This window comes from Bos indicus, chromosome 20 (assembly GCF_029378745.1).
Source record: "Bos indicus isolate NIAB-ARS_2022 breed Sahiwal x Tharparkar chromosome 20, NIAB-ARS_B.indTharparkar_mat_pri_1.0, whole genome shotgun sequence".
Classification (NCBI taxonomy): Eukaryota; Metazoa; Chordata; class Mammalia; order Artiodactyla; family Bovidae; genus Bos; species Bos indicus.
In genome coordinates, this window is record NC_091779.1 from 2,998,088 (window position 1) to 3,023,324 (window position 25,237).

Consider the following 25,237-nt stretch of genomic DNA (forward strand, 5'->3'; position numbering starts at 1 on the left):
CATCTCTGGGGTCGCACAGAGTTGGACACGACTGAAGCGACTTAGCAGCAGCAACAGCAGCAGCACACAAGCAAAAAATGCTAAGCAAGTTGTTAAATAAGTAAGGGTGCTCTCCAAACAAGTACTTAGAGTTCAATAGATCTTTCAGCCATGCTGCTAATGTTTATCAAGCGTTTACTATATGTTTGATATTGTGAGAATTAGAGAGGAAGACATACACAAAAAAGACCCTTACTGATTCTTCTCCTAGTTGAGTCCAACAGTGGATTCAGTCAAGTCCATAAAAGATTATAACGGACTGTGTTCACTTTCATGCTTAAGAAGCATACAGAGTGCTGTGGGAGCCCAGAAGTTTCTAACTCAAACTGAGGGGCCAGACAAGGAAATAGGAATAGTGCCCAGAAGTTTGAGGAGGGCATTTCAAGCAGGTGATAGCTTTTATAAAAGCATATAAATGTAAAATATTAAAATAGTCTATTACTAAAATGAAGGATCTCAGAATTGCTGTATGAAGTAGAAAGTGAAAATTCCTGATTATCTCATCACTCAAAATCTGTTAACAATTTAGTGTGCAGTCTTTCATACTTTTTTATGTGTACATATACATGTATTATTCCAGAAGTGCTATTATAGTATACTTGCTAATCTGTAATTTGCTATTTTTTACTTATATGATGGCCATTACTTCATACTAACATATATATAAAATCTACCATATCTCTTTTTTCCTTCGGTTTTTCATTATTTTTTCTGCCTTATCTTTTTTTTTTTTTTTTCCATTCATAAAACTTTTATTCCACTTACATGAACTTAATACACGTGTTCTTAACAATTATGCTTGGATTGTTCATGAAAATCTCATAAGACATTAAACAAAGCTAGCCATCATCTCAAGTTATTTCCCTGTTAACTATTTTTTACAGCACATGCATGTTAGGCAAGTATCAAAAAAAAAAAAAAATCACAAAAGCAAAAAAAAAAAACAAAAAAAAACTAAAAAAAGTTAAATACATGGGTTTTTGTTTTACTGCTGTGCTTGATATACATGAAGTAATGAATATCAAGCAATTCATTTTTACTGCATCTTTACTTGTACATTTGTTCTTAGGTTGCCTAAAACATTTAAATACAAATAAAATGAGTGTAGCAAAAATAATGAAAGCAAACAGCAGGTAACTTTACAAATAATGGAATGTGAACCGTTTCTGCCCTTATCCAGAGTAAATTGGGTCACAACTAAAGGAACACTTCTATAGCTGCAGTCAACAGTGTGCACACTGAGTCTGAGTATTCCACAGATAACACATGGTTTAACATGCAATATCCATGGGATATCCATTTCTACTACAGCTTTGTAAATGCTCCAAACCTAAAAAGTACCCACAACTACACCTGTGATTGGAACCAATTATCCCTTTTATTCCCCACCAGGACATACCAATATGCAGGCAGTTTTCTTTGCTTAGACATGGAAGCAGTTTTAACACTGGCCCTTGTGAAGCCACAATGTACCAAAAGTACTATGCCAAACATTTATAACTTGTATAAAAATTCCACATCCCCATATTGGCCACCTCAAGATGAAAACAGATAACTCCCTAAATGTTAACTGGCTCTACTCCCCTAATATTAAACATAAAAACCACATGGGAAATATAGAAATTCAAATAGAAGTAACATAAACCTGTCATAAATCGTAAACAAAAAACTATTTGTGGGACAGCATGGATGACAAATGGTCTACTGTGTAAATTTTAGAATGAGGCAGACAAAAGTTGGAAGGCAGGTTAATTTTCCCCTCCTTCTCCTGCTTCAGCTTCGTCTCCTTGGGTATCCGATGTCCACAATGTCAAGTTATCTCTCAGTAACTGCATTATTAGCGTGCTGTCTTTGTATGACTCTTCACTTAATGTATCAAGTTCAGCAATGGCTTCATCAAATGCTGTCTTTGCAAGAGAGCAGGCTTTCTCAGGGGAGTTCAGAATCTCATAATAGAACACAGAGAAGTTAAGGGCCAGACCCAGTCTGATAGGATGTGTTGGTTGCATTTCCTTTTTGCTGATTTCAAAAGCTTCTTGGTATGCTTGCTGTGACTGGTCCACAATCCCTTTCTTGTCATCACCAGCTGCAACCTCAGCCAAGTAGCGGTAGTAGTCTCCTTTCATTTTCAAATAGAAGACTTTGCTCTCTGCTTGTGAAGCGTTGGGGATCAAGAACTTTTCCAAAAGAGACAGTACATCATTGCAGATATCTCTTAGCTCGGTCTCTATTTTCTCTCTGTATTCTCGAGCCATCTGCTGTTTTTTCTCAGCACCTTCCGTCTTTTGCTCAATACTGGAGACGACCCTCCAAGATGACCTACGGGCTCCTACAACATTTTTATAAGCAACTGAGAGAAGATTCCTCTCCTCATTGGATAATTCAGCTCCTTGCTCAGTTACAGACTTCATGCAGGCTGCCATGTCATCATATCGCTCAGCCTGCTCGGCCAGTTTGGCCTTCTGTACCAGCTCGTTTTTATCCATGACTGGATGTTCTGTGTCCGGAGTAGGTGGCGGCGGACGGACGGGGCTCAGCAGTCTCTGGGCGGCAGCGGCGAGGCTGAGACTCTGTCTGCCTTATCTTTTAAAATAGCTGCAAAGTATTCCATCTTATGGTCACACTATAATTTATTTAACTACTCACCTTTTGGTAAATGTAATTTTTATAAACATGCAATCTTTCACTATCATGCACTAGCAAGCAACTGTGTACCTTCAGCTTCGTGAGCATCACTATTCAGTAAGTATATGTATTGAGAGTAGCGGGTATGGTTGAGACTCAGTGAGTAAAACTGAAAAAAAAAAATAGTATGTCAGAAAGTAGTAAGTGCTATGGAAAAAAAAAGAAAAAAGAAGAAGAAAGCAAAGAAAGTGTTAGAAGTGCTAGGGATTGGGAAACATGTTGCAATATTAAGTACAGTGATCAAAATAGGCATCATTTGAAAAAATGACATTTGAGCCAAGACTTGCAGTCAGTGAGGGGGTTAATTATGCACATATCTCAGGGAAGAGTGTTCTAGGCTGAAGGAACACCAAGTTTTAGGGTCCTGAGGCAGAAGTGTATCTGGCATGTCTGAATAACAGAATATCGGTAGCTGGAACAGAGTGAACAAGAGAGAGTAATAACAAAAGCAATGTCATGTAATGCCATATCCTGTAGACATTATCAGGACTTTAAATCCAAGTGAAAGAGAAGGACTTTAGAATGTTTTGAGCAGAGGGCTGACATGATTTTATATTTGCTTTGACCACGGTGATAGCAGTGGGAGTAGTGAAAAGTGGTTGGATTCTGTATATATCTGAAAGTAAAACCAAATTTCTTGATGGATTGGATATTTTTGTCATAATATGTTTATGACAAGGGATTTTGTCATAAACAACTGGAAGGATGAAGTTACCATTAACTGAGAGAGTAAAGGCCGAAACTGGGTACGAGGGGGAAATCAGAAGTTCCCTTTTGACTTCATTGAGCTTGAAATGTTGATTTAGACATTCAGGTGGAAGTGTTGAATACAGAGTCGGATATACAAGTCTGAGGATCAGAAGAGGTCTGGTCTAGAAAAACAAATATGGGAGTCATTAACTCTCTAGGTGGGATTTAAAGCTACAAAACAGGAGAGGTTCGCCAGGGCATGGGGTGTGGGTTTAAATATAAAAGATTTAGGTTTAAGTTTTAGAGTATTCTGTGTTAGGAGGGAAGGAAGAAGAGAAGGAACCAGCAAAGGAGAGAATGAGCAGGTACTGAAGTAAGAGAATAATCAGGAGAGAGTGTGTCTAGTCAGCTGTGTCAAAAGCTGCCAGTGAATTGAAGAAGGTGAGGACTAAGAGTTGATCATTACATTTAGGGAAAAGGTTATTAGGAACCTTGAAAAGAGCACTTTTAGAGGAGTAGGTGTAAAAGAGGAAAACTGAAGACACAGTTCTTTTAAGAAGAAACAATTCTTTTAAGGAGTTTCATTAACAGAAGGAAGTAATATCAAGCAGGGAAGTAGGGCCAAGAGAAGGTTTTGTTTCAGAAAAGAAAGACTGCATAGGAGAGAAAGGGGGAATTGCTGTGCTTTGTTCTCAAGCCCATAAAAGGAGAGGGGAGCTAGTTCAACAGATTGAGAAGCTGGCTTTCACAGAGACTGTGCATAAGTGCAAATGCTAGGAGATGGTGAGATATGGTAGTGAACATTCGTTTTGGAATGTATTCCCAAAAGTGGATTTACACAGTTTTAATAAATTTAACCAAATTGCCCTCTACAGTGGTTATACTAATTCACATTCCCAACAATTTTCTTAATTTCCCACATGCTTATCAATGCTGCATTGTTTTAATCTTTTTCAACCTGAAAGGGAAATACTATATTCCTTTCCATATCCACAGCTCGTTTCTGTCTCAAACCACTTATATCCAGGGGATTTGGCTGGTTTGCAGAGACAGAGTGGGTTGAGCGACCTGAAATAATGTCAGCAAGCTTGCTCACATAACTGTTCTGATGCTAAATGAAGACATTCAACCTATAGAGCTGTCAGCTAAGTATCAAATTAACTTTAAAATTTTAGAGATTAAAGGGGAAAAATAAAAAGTAAATCAATGTAACAGATTGCTTTATAAACCAGGAAGTAACATTGTTCATACTGTTAGTTCTTCCTGGTATAAGATATAACTACCATATATCTTAGCCCTTGCACCTTTTTTTAAAACTATTATTGGGACTTCCGTAGTAGTCCAGTGGTTAAGAATCTGCCTTCCAACACAGGGGATGCAGATTTGATCTCTGATTGGGGAACTAAGATCCCACATGCCACAGGGCAACTAAGCCCATATGCCTCTACCACTGAGCCCACACCACAACTACTGAGCCCACACCGCAACTAGAGAGCCCGCGCCACAACTCCTGAGCCCGCACCACAACTACTGAGCCCGCGCCACAACTCCTGAGCCCGCACTGCAACTCCTGAGCCTGCACCACAACTACAGAGCCCGCGCCACAACTAGAGAGCCCACACCGAAATTCCTGAGCCTGCACCGCAACTAGAGAGCCCGCACCGCAACTCCTGAGCCCGCACTGCAACTCCTGAGCCTGCACCGCAACTAGAGAGCCCGAACCGCAACTCCTGAGCCCACACCACAACTCCTGAGCCCGCGCCACAACTCCTGAGCCCGCACCGCAACTCCTGAGCCTGCACCACAACTAGAGAGCCCGCGCCACAACTAGAGAGCCCACACCGCAACTCCTGAGCCTGCACCGCAAGTAGAGAGCCCGCACCGCAACTCCTGAGCCCGCACCGCAACTCCTGAACCTGCACCGCAACTAGAGAGCCCGCACTGCAACTCCTGAGCCTGCACCGTAACTAGAGAGCCCACGCCACAACTAGAGAGCCCACACCACAACTCCTGAGCCTGCACCGCAATTCCTGAGCCCGCACCGCAACTAGAGAGCCTGCACCGCAACTCCTGAGCCCGCACCGCAACTAGAGAGCCCATGCCACAACTAGAGAGCCCGCACCGCAACTCCTGAGCCCGCACCGCAACTAGAGAGCCCGCGCCACAACTAGAGAGCCTGCAGCGCAACTCCTGAGCCTGCACTGCAGCTAGAGAGCCCGCGCCACAACTCCTGAGCCCGTACCACAACTACCGAGCCTGCGCCACAACTCCTGAGCCCGCGCCACTACTACTGAGCCCGAAAGCAGTAACTAGATAGAAGCCTGATGACAGAATGAAGAGCTGCCGTGCATGTCCCACAGCCAAGACTTGATGCAGTCAAATGAATAGTGTTTTACATTGTGTTCTTCTGAGGGCACAGAGAAATGGTAGAGTGTGGGCCAAAGATCCACACTGTGATACCCTACAGCCAGTTCTCTTTGAAGGAATAGAGGGAACGTGGTCAAATACATAGACTTGTCCTTACTTTGAATTATGTATTAGAAGCAAGTGACATTATTCTACACCAGACACACTCAGCTTTACCGCCTCCTCTTTTTCAGGCCTTAGCTCCCCATGTCTGACCTAACAGGCTAGTAGACTGGAGAGAGAAAAGAGCCCTTACTACTGTGTCTGACTATAGTTTACATGAGCACTGTGCCGGTTACTGGGGTAAGCATTTTATATATGCTGTCTCCTTCACTCCACATAAGAGCCTTGTGAGTTATAAGTGCTGTTATTGTAACTGCTCCCAGTTATGACAGATATGGTCAGTGGGAAACAGTTAAAGGTTTCCCTTTTGATTCTAAACTTCGGAAGTCTCTAATTTCATTACAGAAAGTGTATCATTTCTTTTTTACAAGTGGCGACTGTTACTGGCTTCAGTGGCTGCCTTTGTCACCCAGCAGTCCATCAGTGCAATAAAGACCTCCCTCTTAGGAAGGAAGGAGATGGGACTTTATAGGCGTGGGGTGGAATAGGGAAGACAAAGAGGTTTGTCATACCTATAGAGGAACATTAAAACAAAATCTGCACGTGATCACTTTTGTTTAGAGCAGTGTGAGTCTAACTGCTAGATTTTAAGCTTTTTGAGGGCAGAGACTCCAATTTCAGTAAGGATTGTTGAATAATATAAATTGAATAACGCTGATGGGGTGAATAAATGATGTGGACATGCCTTCTCTTCCATAGTCATTTATAGCCACCATGGAATGCAGAACCACTGGAGCATGATGAAATATAGTTTCCTCTTTCAAAAGTATTACTCATTCTACTTTTTCAAGGTCATAATGGTATGCTAGTTACTGTTTTAATTCACACAGGTGTGTCTGAAATAGTCCGAAAGACATGTATGCCAGATTGCAACTTTAATACAAGATAAAAGTTGTGATTCTAAATAATTAATCCTTCTTGATTATAGGTTATCCAGTCTTTTAGAATCAAAAATTTTCTCCCAACACAGTTCTTAGTCTGCCTATTCCATCTTGCGCTGAAGAAAATAGGATCTTTACTTTCCCCATAAGGACCTCAGCATAGGAAGTCCCCAGAAGATGGCCTACTTTTCTCTGTTTGGCCCTAGCCTCCTTAACTCAAAATGTGTAAACCACCACTACCACCAAATTATCCAGCTTTTTCCATCACATGCAAGCAGTGCTTTTCTTTCCTGGGAAAGGGAAGGGGACAGGGAATGTGTATGTTGATTTAGATTGAATTGGAGGCGAAGGTAGTAAACCAGTGGTTGAGAACTGCCCTCTCCTGCAGCTCCCTGCTTTTAAAGGCCTTCATGCCTGTGCACATAATCTCTGGAATACTCTTCTCTCCCTCAAGTCCATCTGAGAGGTTGTGATTGGTCACTGAGAAGCAACCTGTTCTGTGAAGCCTTACCCACCCTGCTGTCCTGTCCAAGCAAAGCCAGTCTCTTCTATTCCCATAAAATCTTGACATATGTCTCTGATAGTGTTTGTCACATTGTATGAAATTATTTGTTTACAAATCTATTCTCCCACCAGTAGCTATTAAGGAAATACTATCATATTGAGTTAAAACTTACCATATCTTTCTAAGAGAAGTTAGGATGAGATCATGAGAGAGGGTACAGAATGTGGTATGGAGTAAATTCCAAGATATGCTTCAGCCAACACAGTGGTGGTATCATTCAAATGTATAAATTATAAGCAAAGCCACTGGGCTTCCAAGGATTCATAGAAAGAAAAAGAAAAAAAAAAGTGTATGAAACTGTTTCAGAAAGGCAGATAAAGGGCAGGAAACCTTCACCTTGGCCTGGTCCTGTTTCTTACTCTGCTAGAATGATTGGTCCTTCTTAACCTCTTAGTAAGCATACAGTTTTCATAATATTCGTATCAGTCGAGATTCAAACAGGGAAAAGCAGACACTGTGACACTGATGGAATAGGGAGTTTATTTTAGGAGTTAGGCGTTGTACTATCTTGGGCAAAGATGGCAAAATGGACCTCCAAGGGGGGAGTTGGAAGTTCAGGAGAAAAATCACTAATCAGGCCTCCTGAAATAATGGCATGGTGGACAAGTTGGAGCTGGCAAGGATATCTAAAAGCTGGAGACACCCAGCTGCTAGGGTGAGACCATGAAAGACAGCAGAGTGAGGGGGACTGGTGTAGTGGTGTGGACGCAATGGAAGGCTGTTGCTTCTGTGTGGCTGCCGCTCTGCACGTTTACTGCCAAGCACGTGGTGGGCTTGGGGTCACTGGTCAGCAGGGCTTGCAGTGCTTCACACAGAGCAGGGAAAAGCGAGGACAAACTAAAACCCAAAGGCATTTCTGCATCTTGTTCTCACAGCCTCTAATCACAGCAACCTTCAGAAAGTCCTAGCTGCTACCTCACTTTCACCTTCCAAATCTCATATAGATTTCTCTTTTGCTCAATTCTAGGCCACAACTGTACAGGGAAATGAGTTCTGGGAAACTTAATTCTTATTTAGCCCAATAGACACAGTACAGAACCACAACAGTATGCCTCTAAATTTTGTAAATTGAATTTAGTTTCAATTTTAGAAGTGTTACTTACTTGAACAGGAAAAAGCAGAGCTAAGAAACATATATGACTTTATAATTTTTTACAAAGCATTCTTGGATATTGTCTAGTAATATGCCTTACTAGCACACATTTCAGAAAGAGAAATTGTGGTTGTAAATGCTAACTAGAAAAAAACTGTAAGGTGATTATATAAACATTACTTTGTTTTTGATGGTCAAACATAGAATTTAAGTACAGTTTTTAAATGACCACCTCTTTAGGTCTTCTGAAAAAGGATCTAAGGAGAAAAGGGAAGTAACATTTATTGTGTACTATGCCAAGAACTTGTGTGTCTTATTTCATTTACTTCATGTACCAAACCTGTGATCCTCCAAAAAGTAAAGTAGCTCAGTATCAAGTTCATGTGAAAAAGGTGAAAATGCGAAAATTCACCCCACAATTTAGAGTAACTTATGTATCTAAGTTATCTTTTCTTGACTTAGTTGGTTATTTATTCCTACTTTTTTTCACTTCTTATTGAAGAAGAGATAATGCAAATATTAAAGTATATAAACTAATCTTTAGTACAACTCAATGAGTTTTCATGTATCTACATATATATTCGTGTAATCACCATCCAGACAAAAATATCAAACTTCTCCAGTACCTTTGATTGATTTTCACTGGGCCATTTGTACTTCCCATATAAACTGCCTTGTGTATTTATATTTTTCATTATATGATGGTGTGACTCTTGGAACAACAGTAGGGGAAAATGAACAATAGCAATAAAGTGAAAATGTCGATCATGTGCCTCGTAACTGCTTTGAATTACATCTGCTTATGCCACTTTCTCATTCTGCTTTTACCCTGAAACAGGGACTCAGATCCTGTCCCTTGGGAGCCTCTCAAAAGATCAGATTTATCCAATGAAACTCAAGGGCATCTCCATCTGCTATTCAGCTCTCAAATCTGCCTTGTGTGGAAATTATGTCAGCTTTGGCGTCTTCAAGTTGTATGGGGACAACCACTTTGACAATGTACTCCAAGCCTTTGTCAAAATGCTGCTGTCGGTGTCCCACAGTGACTTGCTCGTAAGCAATCCTATATCATGGGAGTCTTTGTATGAAATGTGAAGTCACACCACCACAGGCTTAGAATTGTTACAGTGAAGCCCGAGAAGTTAGAACAGCACTAGATCATTTTATGTTTTAGGACAGCATTTAATTTAGCTTACAGAATTAGAACAACTTTAGTGGCTGTCTTTATATAATTAAATGTGTAGCTTTGAAAACTGCATCTTCTAACAAATTGGTCATCCAGAGTGTTCCGAGTTCTGTGTCTACAGAAAGTGTAATTAGCAATTTCAACTAACTGCTTACAACTGTGCTCACAATTCAGAAAAGGTCTGTTTCCTGGGGCAGAAATGCAGGATGACTTCAGGATCTTCTCCTTCCTTCATTTCTGCTCTGTCTGCTTCCCATGCTGTTTGGCTTTCCTTTCCCTTAACACTCTGATATGGTGGACAGAGTGCTGAACTAGAAGTTGAGCAACCTGGTATATAGTCTCAACTCTGCCACTCACTGGCCATTTACCTCGAATAAATCACCTTCTCTATTTCTCCAGGCTTCAATTTCCTCACCTCTAAAACGAGTAAATTAAACAAAGTGATCTCTAGGTCCCTTTTCTACCCTACTGTCTAGTTTTAGTGATTTATGTCAGTAGTTTTCAAACTTTGAAGCCCATCAGAATCACCTGGGGTGCTTGCTGGAATTCAAATTTCCAGGCTCCTCCACTGAGCTGTGTCGTTATCAGACGTTTTTTTTTTAAATCTCTCTGCCTGATTACACAAAAGCTAATATATGCCCAGCGTGGTTGCAGTAATTGCTTCAGTAGCACAGCCAAACTTATGCTCAGGCTTTCCCACCTGCCCAAGACTACAAGATCCGGGGGCCTGCATTAGTCAGCCTGTACAAGAAATGCTTCTTGACATTCTAATGGACTAGTGGTACCCTCTTCCACCTTTCTAAGCTAGTCTTCATAAAACCACATCTTGGGAATTCCCTAGCAGTTCAGTGATTAAGACTCTGCAGTTTTACTGCCAAGGACCCAGGTTCAGTCCCTAGTCAGGGAACTAAGATCCTGTAAGTAACACAGCATGGCCCAAAAAACCCAAAAACCAAACAAAAAAATGCATCTTGAGCCAAAGGTGTCCAGCCTCTTTGCAGTAGAATGGAATGCTCATTGAAGGCTGCCTGTGCAACAGAAATTGTGGAATAGAGACTTGAGTCAGATCAGCCATGTGCTACAGCCTCATTGAGGGAACTCTTCATTTAGCACTTGAAGCCCACCAAAAAAAAAAAAAAGAAGAAGCAGCAAACCTGGTATGGCTCCAGGATTTTCTCTGATCTTTTTTCTAGTAGACAAGCAAACCTTTATCTCAGTAATTTCAAAATTGAGGATGCAGAGGACTCCCTTAGAATATACTTCTTAAATGCCCTTTTCAGGACCTCATTCCAGAGGTTTTCATTTTGTTAAGTCTGATCTGGGGATCAGAAAACTGTGTTTTTAACAAGCACCCCTATGTGATTTTTATGGAGGTAGTCTTAATCTCACTTTAATAAATATTGCTATGGTTTATTTCTCTTATGAGTGTTGTGCTTCTTTGATACTGGTTTGAGTTTCATTTGAGGTTTTCCAGGTGTATTTCTCATGCACTTATCTTTTGCCTGTTGTGTATGGTAAATATTAAGCCATTTACCCAGTTATGATTTAGTTATATGGGTTGACATTGTGTGAATACAGCAGATGATGATACCAAATCCTATTATAACAGCAGATTTCTTTGTGTTAAAAAAAAGGTTCCCTAGCCCCTGTTAAGCACTGTTCTGTGTTATATTATTCCAGCCCAGAAAAATAATTCAGTCTTCTAAATTCCATACTACAACAGTGTTGCTTGCGCTTAACCGTTAACCATATAAGGCAAATTGAAATTACGTACTATGCTATACTATAGCTTCAAATTAGGACTTCTAGAGATCAAGATATTTTTATTAGAATTCCTTTAAATACTGAATTGAGAATCATTACGTCATTTGTTCCATGTTAGGTTGGTGCAAAAGAAATTGTGGTTTTGCACTGTTGAACTTTGCCATTTGCACTTTGAATTTGCCATACATTCTTAAATAAATGTGGTTATGTTATACATTGTTTTAATACACATTTATCACTTTATATTTTTTGCTAATGACTTATTACTTGCTGTTTATTTCATATTTATTTTAGACTAGGGAAATTATATTAAAAAGCAAATTCGAGGAATTTTCTTATTTGAGTTCTAATGTGTTGTAAAACGGCAGAGACAGCTCATAACAACAACACATTTTGCCCAGAAACTGCTAATGAACATTGCAGTCAGGCTTCCCTGGCGGCTGAGACAGTAAAGAATCCACCTGCGGCGTGGGACACCTGGGTTCAATCCCTGGATTGGGAAGATCCCCTGGAGGAGGGCATGGCAACCCACTCCAGTGTTCTGGCCTAGAGCATCCCCATGGACAGAGGAGCCTGACGGGCTACAATCCATGGAGTTGCACAGAGTCAGACACAACTGAGTGACTAGGCACAGCACACAGTACAGTGCAGTAGTGGCTCAAGAAGTTTTGCAAAGGAGACGATGAGAGCCTTGAAAATGAGCACAGTAGCTGGCTATTGGAAGTTGACAATGACCAACTGAGAGCCGGCATTGAAACTGGTCCTCTTACAACTGCACAAGAAGTTGCTGAAGAACTCAATGTCGACCATTCTAGTCATTTGGCATTTGAAGCAAATTGGAAAGGTGAAAAAGGTTGATAAATACATGTTTCATAAGCTGACCAAAAATTTTAAAAACTGTCGCTTTGAAGTGGCGTCTTCTCTTATTCTCCGCAACAACAACAACGAGCCATTTCTCAATCAGATTGTGACTTGTGATGAAAAGTGGATTTTATACAATTGAAGATGGCCAGCTCAGTGGTTGGACCAAGAAGAAGCTCTAAAGCACTTCCCAAAGCCAAACTTGAACCCAAAAAAGGTCATGGTCACTGATGGTCCGCTGCCGGTCTGATCTTACTCCAGCTTTCTGAATCCCCGTGAAACCATTACATCTGAGAAGTATGCTCAGCAAATTGAAGAGATGCATCAAAAACTGCAGTGCCTGCAGCCAGCATTGATCAACAGAAAAGGCCCAGTTCTTTTCTACAACAACGCCCGACTGCATATCGCATGACCGATGCTTCAAAGATGGAATGAATTGGGCTGTGAAGTTTTGCCTCGTCTGCCATATTCACCTGACCTCTCACCAACTGACCACCACGTCTTCAAGCATATCGACTTTGTTCAGGGAAAATGCTTCCACAACCAGCGGGAAGCAGAAAATGCTTTTCATGAGTTCATCGAATCCCAAAGCGTGGATTTTTATGCTGCAGGAATAAACAAACTTATTTCTCATTGGCAAAAATGTGTTGATTGTAATGGTTCCTATTTTGATTTTAAAAAAATGCATTTGAGCCTAGTTTAAAATGATTTATACCCAGGCTTCCTGGCTAGCTCAAATGGTAAAGAGTCTACCGGCAATGCTGGAGACCTGGGTTCAATCCCTGGGTCGGGAAGATCCCCTGAAGAAGGGCATGGCAACCCACTCCAGCATTCTTGCCTGGAGAATCCCATGGACAGAGAAGCCTGGCGGACTGCAGTCCACGGGATTACAAAGAGTCAGACATGATTGGGCGACTAACAGTTTCACACTTTCATTTTCATAATTATTTAAAATTCACAGTCTGAAACTGCAATTATGTTTGCACCAACCTAATTATTTTATATATCTTTATGTTTGTGTTTATTTATATATTTATGTGTAAATAAGGTCACAATTTCCAGTCTTATACATGTCAGTTTTCACTGACTGTAGCATGTCTTTTGCTTCCCTGTGGCTTGACATTTAGTATTTCTATTATAGCAATATCGGAAACTGAGCCAGTCGTATTATCCACTCTTGGAATGTCTCACCCAGGACCACATGAGCTTCATCACCAGCTTAGATCCTCCTGTACTCCTGTATGTCCTCACATCCATCTCAGAGGGACTCACTGCTCTTGGTGAGTATCAGAGAGAGCATTGTTTTCAGAGGAAGAATTTGGTTGTGGTCTCTTAGAGTAGGTGCTTTTGAGATGATCATGGGGGAAGACTGTTTAACCAAAGTGAAAGATTGTAACTATTACTTAAAAGACAGAAAATACCCTTTTTCATATTTTGATGTACAGTTTATTTTTAATCAGCTTTATTAAAGTACAATTTACACAATGTAAAAATTATTGATTTTAAATGAACAGTTCAGTGCATCTTGACAAATGTCTATACATAGTCATGAACCACCACAGCCAAGATACAGAACATTTTCATCACCACAAAAGCTCCCTCATGACCCCTTCTAATCAATCCCTCCCCCTAGTTCCAGCCCCAAGCAACTACTGTCTACTTTCTCTCACTGTAGTTTGCTTTTTCCAGAATTTCATATGAGTGGAATCATGTAACATACAGTCCTTTGTGTCTGGCTGCTTCCATTTAGCATAATGCCTTATTTTGCGAATCATTTTTTATCTTTCTGTTGCTCAGTATTATTCCATGGTATACGTTACCACATTTGTTAATTTGTTAATATATTTTCACCAACTGATAACATTTGGGTTGTTTCCATTATTTGGTTGTTTTGATAATGCTACTATGAACATTCATGCACAAGTCTTTCTATGGACAAATATTTCTCTTGAGTAAATACCAAAGTGAAATTTCTGGGTTGTATGCTAGATGTATATTTAACATTGTTGAAATCTACCAAACTATTCCAAAGTGACTGTACCATTTTGCTCCCTGCAGCAATGTATAAGGGCTCCAGTTGCCCTCTACTTTCCCTAACACTTGTTATTTTCAGTCTTTTGGGGGGTAGGAGACAGAGGCTGCTTTGGATCTTAGACACGGCATGCAAGAGCTATCATTTTTGTTTCATGCAAGATCTTTCATTGTAGTTTCCCTGCTCAGTCTCAAGTAGTTGAGGCACTTGGGCTTAGCTGCTCCATGGCATGTAGGAACTTAGTTCCCCAACCAGGGATTGAACCCACGTTCCCTGCATTGCAAGGCAGATTCTTAACCACTGGACTGCCAAGGAAGTCCCGATTATCAATCATTTTAATGGGCATGAAGTGGACTCTCTTTGTGTTTTGATTTTGCATCTCACTAATGGATGTTAATTTGGGCATCTTTTCATGCTTATTTGCCATTTATCTGTCTTCTTGGTAAAGTAGTTGTTCCAATCTTCTACCCAGTTTTTCTGAGTTATTTTATCTTGAAAGTGTTTGTTATATATTGTGGATACAAACCTTTTCTCAAATACATGTTTTGCAAATATTTTTTCAACTTTGTCTTGTCTTTTTTTATTTTCTTAACAGTATCTTCTGAAGAGTAAAAGTTTTCAATTTTGAGGAAGTCCAATTATTTTTTTCTGTTAGAGATCATGTCTTTTGTGTCCTATCCTAAGAAATCTTTGCTTATTAACCTGAGGCCATAAAGGTTTTTTTCTGTGTTTTCTTCTAAAAGTTTTATAGTTTTAGCTTTTATGTTTAGGTCTATGTTCCATCCAATTTATTTTTGTACATCATATTATAAGAGGCTTCCCTTGTGGCTCAGCTGGTAAAGAATCCGCCTGCAATGCGGGAGACCTGGGTTCAATCCCTGGGTTGGGAAGATCCCCTGGAGAACGGAAAGGCTACCCACTCCAGTATTCTGGCCTGGAGAATTCCATGGATTGTATTAATTCTTGCAGTCACAAAGAATTGGATGCGACTAAGCAACTTTCACTCACTATTATGAGGTAAAAGCTAGAATTCTTTTTTTAACATGGATATTCAATTGTTCTAGCACATTGTTGAAGAACATTCTTTATCTATTAGACTACTTTGTGCCATTTCTGTACTATCCTAATTTTATAGTAAGTCTCAAAATCAGATAGTGTGGCCTTCTAATTTTTTTTTTTTTTCATTATAAATTGTCTTGACTATTCTGGCCTTTGCCTTTTTTTTTTTTTTAATAAATATTAGAGTCAACTTGTCAATTTCTCTTGTTAGATTAAAGAATGAGCAGGAGAATTTTTATTGGGTTACATTGAATCTGTAGCCCAATTTGGGGAGAACTGACGTCTTAGCAATATTGAGTGTTCAGTTCTTGAAAATGGCATATCTTTCCATTTATTTGGATCTTCTTTATATTTTCTCAACAGCATTTTTGAAGTTTTGAATATTAAGTCTTATCCAACTAAGTATTTTATGTTTTTATGCTTTTGTAAATGGTATTGATTTCAATATCTGTTGTTTTTGCTACCATGTAGAATTGCAGTTGATTTCTTTATATGTTGACCATGTACTCTGTAACCTTGCTAAACTGACTTATTAATTCTGGTAGCATCTGTTACGATTTCTTCATGATAGATGTGTCTTTCTACATAGTTATGTCTGCAAATAAAGATAGTTTTACCTCTTTGAATCTGTATGGCTTTTCTTCATACCTTATTACACTGGCTAGAGCCTATAGTAAAATGTTGAATGGAAGTGATGGTAGCAAACACTTTTCCCTTGTCTTCAGTGTTATGGAGAAAGATATATTATTTCACCATTCAGTATAAGATTAGCTAGCTCTAGGTTCGATTCCTGGGACAGGCAGATCCGCTGGAGAAGGGATAGGCTACCCACTCCAGTATTCTTGGGCTTCCCTTGTGGCTCAGCTGGTAAAGAATTCACTTGTGGTGTGGGAGACCTGGGTTCGATTCCTGAGTGGGAAGATCCCCTGGAGAAGGGAACGGCTTCCCACTCCAGCTTTCTGGCCTGGAGAATTCCATAGACTATACAGTCCATGGGGCCACAAAGAGTCAGACAAGACTGAGAGACTTTTACTTCATTTACTAGGTTTTTTTGTAGAGCTTCTTTATCTTGTTAGGAAAATGTCTTTCTTTTGTAGTTTTCTGAGAGTATTACCATGAATGGGTGTTGAATTTTATCACATTTTTCCTGCGTATACTAAGACAATCTTAGGGTTTTCGTTGTGTCTGTTAATACATTGCATGGTATTAGCCATCATATTGATGGGTATTTGAATGTTAAAGCAACCTTGCATTCAACACTGGGTTACGACATATTGTCCTGCTTATAAATTAATAGATAAAACTTTCTAAAATTTAGATACATATTTTTACATCTATAATAGGTTCACGACAGCTATGATGGATTCTTCTGTAGTTCTTCGTTAATAATTTTCTGTTCTTCTCGTATCTTTGCCTTGTTTTGGTATTGATATAGGGCTCTCAGAAATGAATTGAGAAATGTCCCCTCCTCTCATTTTCTTAAAGAGTTTGTGTAGAATTGTTATCAGTTCTTCCTTAAATGTTTAATAGAATTCCCTACTGAAAGCACTAGGCCTAGATTTTTCTTTGTTAGAAGGTTTTTAACTATAAATTAAATTTCTTTAATGGATACAGGACTATTCCAGTCTCCTATTATATCTTGAGTAGCATTTGATACCTATATCTTTAAGGGAAATTATTCATTTCATCTGAAGTTTATCTGACATTATTGGCATAAAATTGTTCATGTTACCCTCTTGTTATGGCTTCCGTGGTGGCTCAGTGGTAAAGAATCCGCCTGCAATGTAGGAGACAGATCAATCCCTGGGTGGGAAAGACACCCTAGAGAAGGAAATGGCAACCCAATCCAGTAGTCTTGCCTGGGAAATCCCATGGACGGAGTAGTCTGTCAGGCTACAGTCCCTGGGGCTGCAAGAGTAGGACATGACTTAGTGACTAAACTACCACCACCATCCTCTTGTTATACAGTTTGATTTCTGTAGGATCTCTAGTAATGTTCCCTCTTTAATCCCTAACATTGGCAGTCTGTGTGTTTTTTTTCTTGGGAATACTGGCTCTAGGTTTATTAATTTTGTACAGAGAACCAGTTTTCATTTTTCACTGATTTCTCTATTGTTCTGTTTTTTATTTCATTGACTTCATGTATGATCTTTATAATTTCCTTCCTTCAGTTTATTTGCTTTTCCTTTTCTAGTTTTTCAAGTAGAAGCTTACATTGCTGATCTTAGACCTTTTTTCTTTTCTCATATACAGATCTAGTGCTTTAAGCACTGCTGTGGCTATCGCTCATAAAATTTTTATTTATTTGGGGACTTTTTCTATTCAGTTAAAAGTATTTTCTAATTACCGTAGTGATTTCTTCTTTTACCAATGAGGTATTACTTAGAAGCACATTGTTTAATTTCTGATAGTTCTGTTATTAATTCTAGTTTAATTTTATTTTAGTCATAGAATATACTCAGTTGTTGTTATTGGATCTTTTTTATGGTCCAAAGTACAGTGAATGTTTCAGGAGCACTTGAAATGGGTGTGTATTCCATTGTTGTTGGGAAGAATGTTCTCTAACCGTCAGATCTAATTGCTTGATAATGTTCACATTTTCTGTATTTTTACCGGTTATTTTTTTGTCTGTTTGTCTGTTTTCTACTTGTCCTTTGAGTTACCAAAAGATAAGTGCTAAAGCCTCTAACCATAATTATCAATTTGTCCATTTCTCCTTTTACTGCTATCAGTTTTTGTATGAAGTATTTTGAAGCTCTGTTATCAAGTGCGTGTATATATATTTAGGATTGTTATGTCCCCTTGATTAATTTACCCCTTTATCCTTATGAAATGACACAGTTTATTTCTGGCAATATTCTTTCCTCAGAAATCTACTTTGTCTGGTATTACTAGCCTCTCCAGCATTCTTTTGATTACAGTTAGCCTCTTTTTCCATCATTTCACTTTTAATCTTTCTGTGTGTCTCTGTATTTAAAGTTGGTTTCTTATCGACATGAGGTATTTTCTGTTGCAACACCTTTTTACAAACCTGATGACTTAAAACAACATAAATTTGTTCTGTAGTTCTTTACTTCATAAATCTAGCGTGGGTCTCACCAGACTAAAATCAAAGTGTCAGCAGAGCTGTTTCCTGCCTTCTTCAGCCTCTAGAGATTGCCTGCATGCCTTGTCCTGGCTCCTGTCCTCCGTCTGCAAAGCCAGCAGCACTGAATATCTGAGCATTCTCCCACAGGTGCGTCTCCAGTTGATTCTGATGTCTTCTGCCTCTCTTTCACTTTCAAGGACCCTTGGAATCACCTTGGGCCTACCCATATAATCGGGAGAAGGCAATGGCATCCCACTCCAGTACTCTTGCCTGGAAAATCCCATGGACGGAGGAGCCTGGTAGGCTGCAGTCCATGGGATTGCTAACGACTGAGCGACTTCACTTTCACTTTTCACTTTCATGCATTGGAGGAAGAAATGGTGACCCACTCCAGTGTTCTTGCCTGGAGAATCCCAGGGACGGCGGGGCCTGGTGGGCTGCCGTCTGTGGGGATCCACAGAGTCGGACACGACTGAAGTGACTTAGCAGCAGCAGCTACCCATATAATCAGGGATAATCCCCCTATTTTTAGTTCAACTGACTAGCAACCTTAACCCATCTGCAGCTTTATTCTCTGCTGTGTAACCTAACACATTCACAAGTTTCAGGGATTAGGATATGGACATATTTGCCTAACATATAGCATATAGTTGGGTCACATTTTTATACGAAATCTGACTATCTCTGCCTCCTATTAATAAAGTGTTTCAGCCATTAACATGTAATATAACTACCAGTATATTTGAGTTTAAATCTACAATACTGCTATTTGTTTTTTCTTGCTTTGTCTCTTTTTCCTCCCTTCTTTTAGTTTGGATTAATTAAATGTTTTTTATGACTCCATTCTATATCCCCTATGAGCTTATTAGCCATACTTCTTAATTTTTAGTGGTACTCTAAGGTTTATAATCTACACCATCAAATGATGTAATCAGTTTGCATTCAAATAATTACAGTCTACCTCTCTCTCTGTCTCTCCTTCTGGAACTCCAATTACACGTGTTATGTGTCTCTGTTACATTGTTCAAAGACTGGAGAGAACTCCTCTACAGATCTTCAGAGCTCTCTTCTCACATAGTTCCCACTCTCTGATACTCAGTCGCAGAAGTTCCAGCTGCCTCAGCCTCCCCAGATTCAACTCACTGAGACCACTTGGCTTTGTTTGGGTTCCCCTTTCCTGGCCAGCAGCCTGGAAGCTGCTTTGGGCAATAGGCTTGAGCAGTTGTGTAGGTATTACCTCATTTGTCTCCCTCCTCTCTGGTTTAATAGTCCTATACTGCTTCTTGTGCAGTAATTGAAAAATGTTGTTTCATATATTTTGTCCTGTTTTCTAGTTGTTTATGGCAGAAGGAAAAAATTCTCATAGCAGTTAATCCTTCATGGACAGAAACTGAAGTCTTGTCTTTTTTTATTACAGTTTGTCTTAACATTCTTTTATCTCATCTCATAGCAGTACTTGAAGGTTTTGAATTACTTGCAGATGGCTATGTTGTACTCACAAACTGTGATCTTCAGCCTGAAATCTGCATTTTAACAAGTCTCTCAAAGGAATCTTGACAAAGTGGCATAATGGAGGGAATACTGAACTTGAATTTAAGTTCCAGCGCTGCCACTTACGAATGTACTGAGCATAGACGTGGACTCTGTACATGATGCAGTCATAAGTGTTTTCATATGTGTTCTTCATTCATTTCATTCTCAGAAGCACTCTGCATACTAAAACTAGATCAGAGATGTTAATAGTATTGTTTGTCCTTATTTCCTACTTGTTGTACGCTTCCTCCTTGACTGTGTTGATCACTACTTTTTTCCCAGTTACTAACATATAGTAAGTGCTCAATAAGTATATATTGAATGAATTAATTAGGTAATATTGTTTTCACTATACAGATGAGTAAGCTGCTGCCCAGAGAGGTAAAACAACTTGCCTAAGGTCATACAACTAGTAACTGCCTGCTCTAGGAGTCTTTAAAACCCATTCCTCTTCACCTTACCACCCTGCTGGGTCCGCCTGATACAGGTCACAGTTTGGCAGGTGAATTGTGCCCTCTGTCTTCAAGAAAGAGGATTAGACTGTTGAAAGTAATTACTTGTGTTTCTTCTTTTCCAACAGTGAAAAATGTTCAAAAAGACATTTACAGGTATTATTTGAGTTATAAGCAAACTTCAGTTCCACTGTAGCCTCAGTGAGAAAAATGAGAGGGAGGTACAAAACAGTTGAACCAGTGATAGAATAGTGACTTGCCTAAAATGCTTGACATGGTATTAAATTTTTTTCTTAATCATTCACTAGCATTCTTAGTTTGGGGCCAGCTCTCATATGGGAAGAGAGAAAGATAAATGACAAAAGTGATTATATTTTTCCTGTTTTAAATTGCCCATCCACCACCACTATTCAGTTCAGTTCAGTTCAGTTGCTCAGTCGTGTCCAACTTTTTGCAACCCCATAGACTGCAGCACACCAGACTTCCCTGTCCATCACCAACTCCTGGAGCTTACTCAAACTCATGTCCATTGAGTCAGTGATGCCATCCAACCATCTCCTCCTCTGTCGTCCCCTTCTCCTCCTGCCTTCAATCTTCCCCAGCATCAGGGTCTTTTCCAATGAATCAGTTCTTTGTATCAGGCAGTCAAAGTATTGGAATATCCGTTTCGGCATCAGTCCTTCCATTGAATATTCAGAACTGATTTCTTTTAGGATGGACTGGTTGGATCTCCCCGCTGTCCAAGGGACCCTCAAGAGTCTTCTCCAGTACCACAGTTCAAAAGCATCAATTCTTCAGCGCTCAGCTTTATTTGTGATCCAACTCTCACATTCATACTTGACTACTGGAAAAACCATGGCTTTGACTAGATGGACCTTTGTTGGCAAAGTAATGTCTCTGCTTTTTAATATGCTCTCTAGGTTGGTCATAGCTTTTCTTCCAAGGAGCAAGCACCTTTTAATTTCGTGGCTGCAGTCATCATCTGCAGTGATTTTGGAGCCAAAGAAAAGAAAGTCTACTGTTTCCATTGCTTCCCCATCTATTTGCCTTGAAGTGATGGGACCAGATGCCATGATCTTAGTTTTTTGAATGTTGAGTTTTAAGCCAACTTTTTCACTCTCCTCTTTCATTTTCATCAAAAGGCTCTTTAGTTCCTCTTCACTTTCTACCATAAGGGTGGTATCATCTGCATATCTGAGGTTATTGATATTTCTCCTGGAAATCTTGATTCCAGCTTGTGCTTCATCCAGCCCAGCATTTCACATGATGTGCTCTGCATATAATTTAAGTAAGCAGGGTGTCAGTATACAGCTTTGACATACTCCTTTCCCAATTTGGAACAAATCTGTTGTTCCATGTCTGGTTCTAACTGTTGCTTCTTGACCTGCATACAGATTTCTCAGGAAGCAGGTAAGGTGCTCTGGTATTCCTGTCTCTTGAATTTTCCACAGTTTGTTTTGATCCACACAATCAAAGGTTTTGGTATAGTCAATAAAGCAGAAGTAGATGTTTTTCTGGAACTCTCTTGCTTTTTCTGTGATCCAGGGGATGTTGGCAATTTGATCTTGGGTTCCTCTGCCTTTTCTAAATCCAGCTTGAACATCTGGAAGTTCACAGTTCACGTATTGTTGAAGCCTCACTTGGAGAATTTTCAGCATTACTTTGCTATCGTGTAACTTGAATGTAATCATGTGGTAGTTTGAACATTCTTTAGCATTGCATTTCTTTGGGATTGGAATGAAAACTGACCTTTTCCAGTCCTGTGGCCACTGCTGAGTTTTCCAAATTTGCTGGCATGTTGAGTGTAACATTTTAACAACATCATTAGAATTTGAAATAGCTCAACTGGAATTCCATCCTCTCCACTAGCTTTGTTCGTAGTGATGCTTTCTAAGGCCCACTTGACTTCACATTCCTGGATGTCTGGCTCTAGGTGAGTGATCACACCATCATGGTTAGCTAGGTCATGAAGATCTTTTTTGTACAGTTCTTCTGTGTATTCTTGCCACCTCATCTTAATGTTCTGCTTCTGTTAGGTCCATACCATTTTGGTCCTTCACTGTGCCCATCTTTGCATGAAATGTTCCCTTGGTATCTCTAATTTTCTTGAAGAGATCTCTAGTCTTTCCCATTTTATTGTTTTCCTCCATTTCTTTGCGTTAATCACTTAGGAAGGCTTTCTTATCTCTCCTTGCTATTCTTTGGAACTCTGCATTCAGATGGGTATATCTTTCCTTTTCTCCTTTGCCTTTCACTTCTCTTCTTTTTTCAGCTATTTGTAAGGCCTCCTCAGACAACCATTTTGCCTTTTTGCATTTCTTTTTCTTGGAGATGTCTTGATCACCACCTTCAGTACAATGTCACGAACCTCCATCCATAGTTCTTTAGGCACTATGTCTATCAGATCTAATCCCTTGAGTCTATCTGTCACTTCCACTGTATAATCACAAGGGATTTGATTAGGTAATACCTGAATGGTCTAGTGTGGTTTTCCCTACTTTCTTCAATTTAAGTCTGAATTTTGCAATAAGGAGTTCATGATCTGAGCCACCATCAGCTCCCAGTCTTGTTTTTCCTGACCGTATAGAGTTTCTCCATCTTCGGCTGCAAAGAATATAATCAGTCTGATTTCGGTATTGACCTTCTGGTGATGTCCTTGTGTAGAGTTGTCTCTTGTGTTGTGGGAAAGGGGTGTTTGCTATGACCAGTGCGTTCTCTTGGCAAAACTCTGTTAGCTTTTACCCTGCTTCATTTTGTACTCCAAGGCCAAACTTTCATGTTACTCCAGGTATTTCCTGACTTACTACTTTTGTGTTCCAGTCCCCGATGATGAAAAGGACACCTTTTTTTGGTATTAGCTCTAAAAGGCCTTGTAGGCCTTCATAGAACCATTCAACTTCAACTTCTTCGGCGTTAGTTCTTGGGGCATAGGCTTGCATTACTGTTATATTGAATGTTTTGCCTTGGGAACGAACAGAGATCATTCTGTCATTTTTGAGATTGCACCCAAGTACTGCATTTCCGACTCTGTTGACTATGAGGGCTGCTCCATTTCTTCTAAGGGATTCCTGCCCACCGTAGTAGATACAATGGTCATCAGAATTAAATTCACCCATTCCACTCCATTTTAGTTCACTGATTCCTAAAATTCCGATGTTCACTCTTGCCATCTCCTGTTTGATCACTTCCAATTTACCTTGATTCGTGGACCTACCATTCCAGGTTCCTATGCAGTATTGCTCTTTACAGCATCGGACTTTACTTCCGTCATCAGTCACATCCACAACTAGGTGTTGTTTTCTCTTTGGCTCTGTCTCTTCATTCTTTCTGGAGTTATTTCTCTGCTCTTCTCCAGTAGCATATTTGGGCACCTATATGCTGGGGAGTTCATCTTTCAGTGTCCTGGTTTTTTGCCTTTTTGTACTGTTCATGATGTTCTCAAGGCAAGAAAACTGAAGTGGTTTGCCATTCCCGTCTCCAGCGGACCACATTTTGTCAGAACTCTCCACTATGACCTGTCCGTCTTGGGTGGCCCTACACAGCATGGCTCACAGTTTCATTGAGTTAGACAAGGATGTGGTCCGTGTGATCAGTTTGGTTAGTTTTCTGTGATTGTGGTCTTCATTCTGTCTGCCCTCTGATGGAGAAGTATAGGAGGCTTATGGAAGCTTCCTGCTGGGAGAGACTGGCTGCGGGGGAAACCACCATTACCTACCCCCATACTCTTACATATAGAGGCCAGCACAGGGCTTACAAAAGTCCACTCTTAATAATGGCTCTCAACTCATTCATTTAATAAATATTGACTGTGCACATGCTATGTGCCAGGCTCCATTCTAGATCCTGATAGTACTGAAAAGAATAAGATAGGCAAGGTCTCTGCTAACGTGAAGTTTATATTCTAGGGATGAGGGAGAACAGTAAACACACACATGTAAAATATCAAATCATCATAAGTGCTAAACAAGACTTAAAATAGTGAATAGGGAAAGATTCTATGGCTTTTTTAGAAGTGATCAGGGAAAGCCTCTGAAGATGAGCTGTGACAGGGATGAGGTTGCATTCCAAGAAAGCAAAAGATGGCACAGAAGGCAAAACAGGAAAAGGTGGGGGCAAGCGAAAACCAACTAGAAACCATCAGAAATTACCTTAATCAAGTTGATTATTATTAAAATTTTCATTATTAATAAAGAATATATGTTGTTACGAGCATGTTCTTGAGTTGGAGTTAATGTTATAAATGTAATAAAGAAGTAAAGCATTCCGAGAATGTTTAGAAACTTAGAGGCCTTGTTCTTTAGTCTCTCTCACCAAAAACATGCTAAAAAGAGAAGAAAGATACAGATTAGCTAAATCGAATGACAGGCTTGGTGTTTCAGGAGTTGAAATAGCCAGGAAAATAAAGGGGGAGTGAAAAGGGAGAACTACTAGAGTTGGGTACTATGTTACAGACTTTACACACTTTCTCTCTCTAATCTTTAATTTCTCAAAACAAAGTAGGTGGTAGTAAGCACGTTTTACAGAGGTGAAATTGAATCTTCATATAGTCAAATTGAATCTTCAGTCGTCAGTCTAGAAGGTGGAGTCAACTCTAAACTGCTGCATCACCAAAGTAGACCTTTTGTTTTTGAATTTGCCTCTCACACCATATTTTCCCTGGTGGCTCAGATGGTAAAGTGTCTGCCTACAATGCGGGAGACCCAGGTTCAATACCTGGGTTGGGAAGATCCCCTGGAGAAGGAAATGGCAACCCACTCCAGTATTCTTGCCTGGAGAATCC

General features: G+C 39.8%; 2 protein-coding genes across 12 annotated transcripts in view; one reads left to right on the forward strand and one right to left on the reverse strand.

Annotated features, from left to right (window-relative positions):
• RANBP17 (RAN binding protein 17) overlaps positions 1 to 25,237 on the forward strand; it is a 382,268-nt gene that overhangs the window by 319,949 nt on the left and 37,082 nt on the right. For 9 of the 11 annotated variants that reach the window (XR_011562386.1, XM_070774506.1, XM_070774512.1 and 6 more), the window contains 2 exons: positions 9,321 to 9,535; positions 13,435 to 13,573. Coding sequence is in view for 10 of the 11 variants with exons in the window: in XM_070774506.1 (XP_070630607.1) it covers positions 9,321 to 9,535; positions 13,435 to 13,573 (354 nt within the window). In the remaining variant the exon portion in view is untranslated. The remainder of the gene's footprint in view (positions 1 to 9,320; positions 9,536 to 13,434; positions 13,574 to 25,237) is intronic. The other 2 variants (XM_070774514.1, XM_070774513.1) reach the window with 1 other exon arrangement.
• LOC139177976 (14-3-3 protein zeta/delta) lies at positions 893 to 2,608 on the reverse strand. Its single transcript, XM_070774505.1, has one exon. It carries the CDS (start codon positions 2,523 to 2,525, stop codon positions 1,788 to 1,790), a length of 738 nt encoding a protein of 245 aa, XP_070630606.1. The 5' UTR covers positions 2,526 to 2,608; the 3' UTR covers positions 893 to 1,787.

Excerpts from the sequence above, each read along its gene's own strand:
- LOC139177976 (XM_070774505.1), bottom strand. The coding sequence starts at position 2,525 with ATGGATAAAAACGAGCTGGTACAGAAGGCCAAACTGGCCGAGCAGGCT.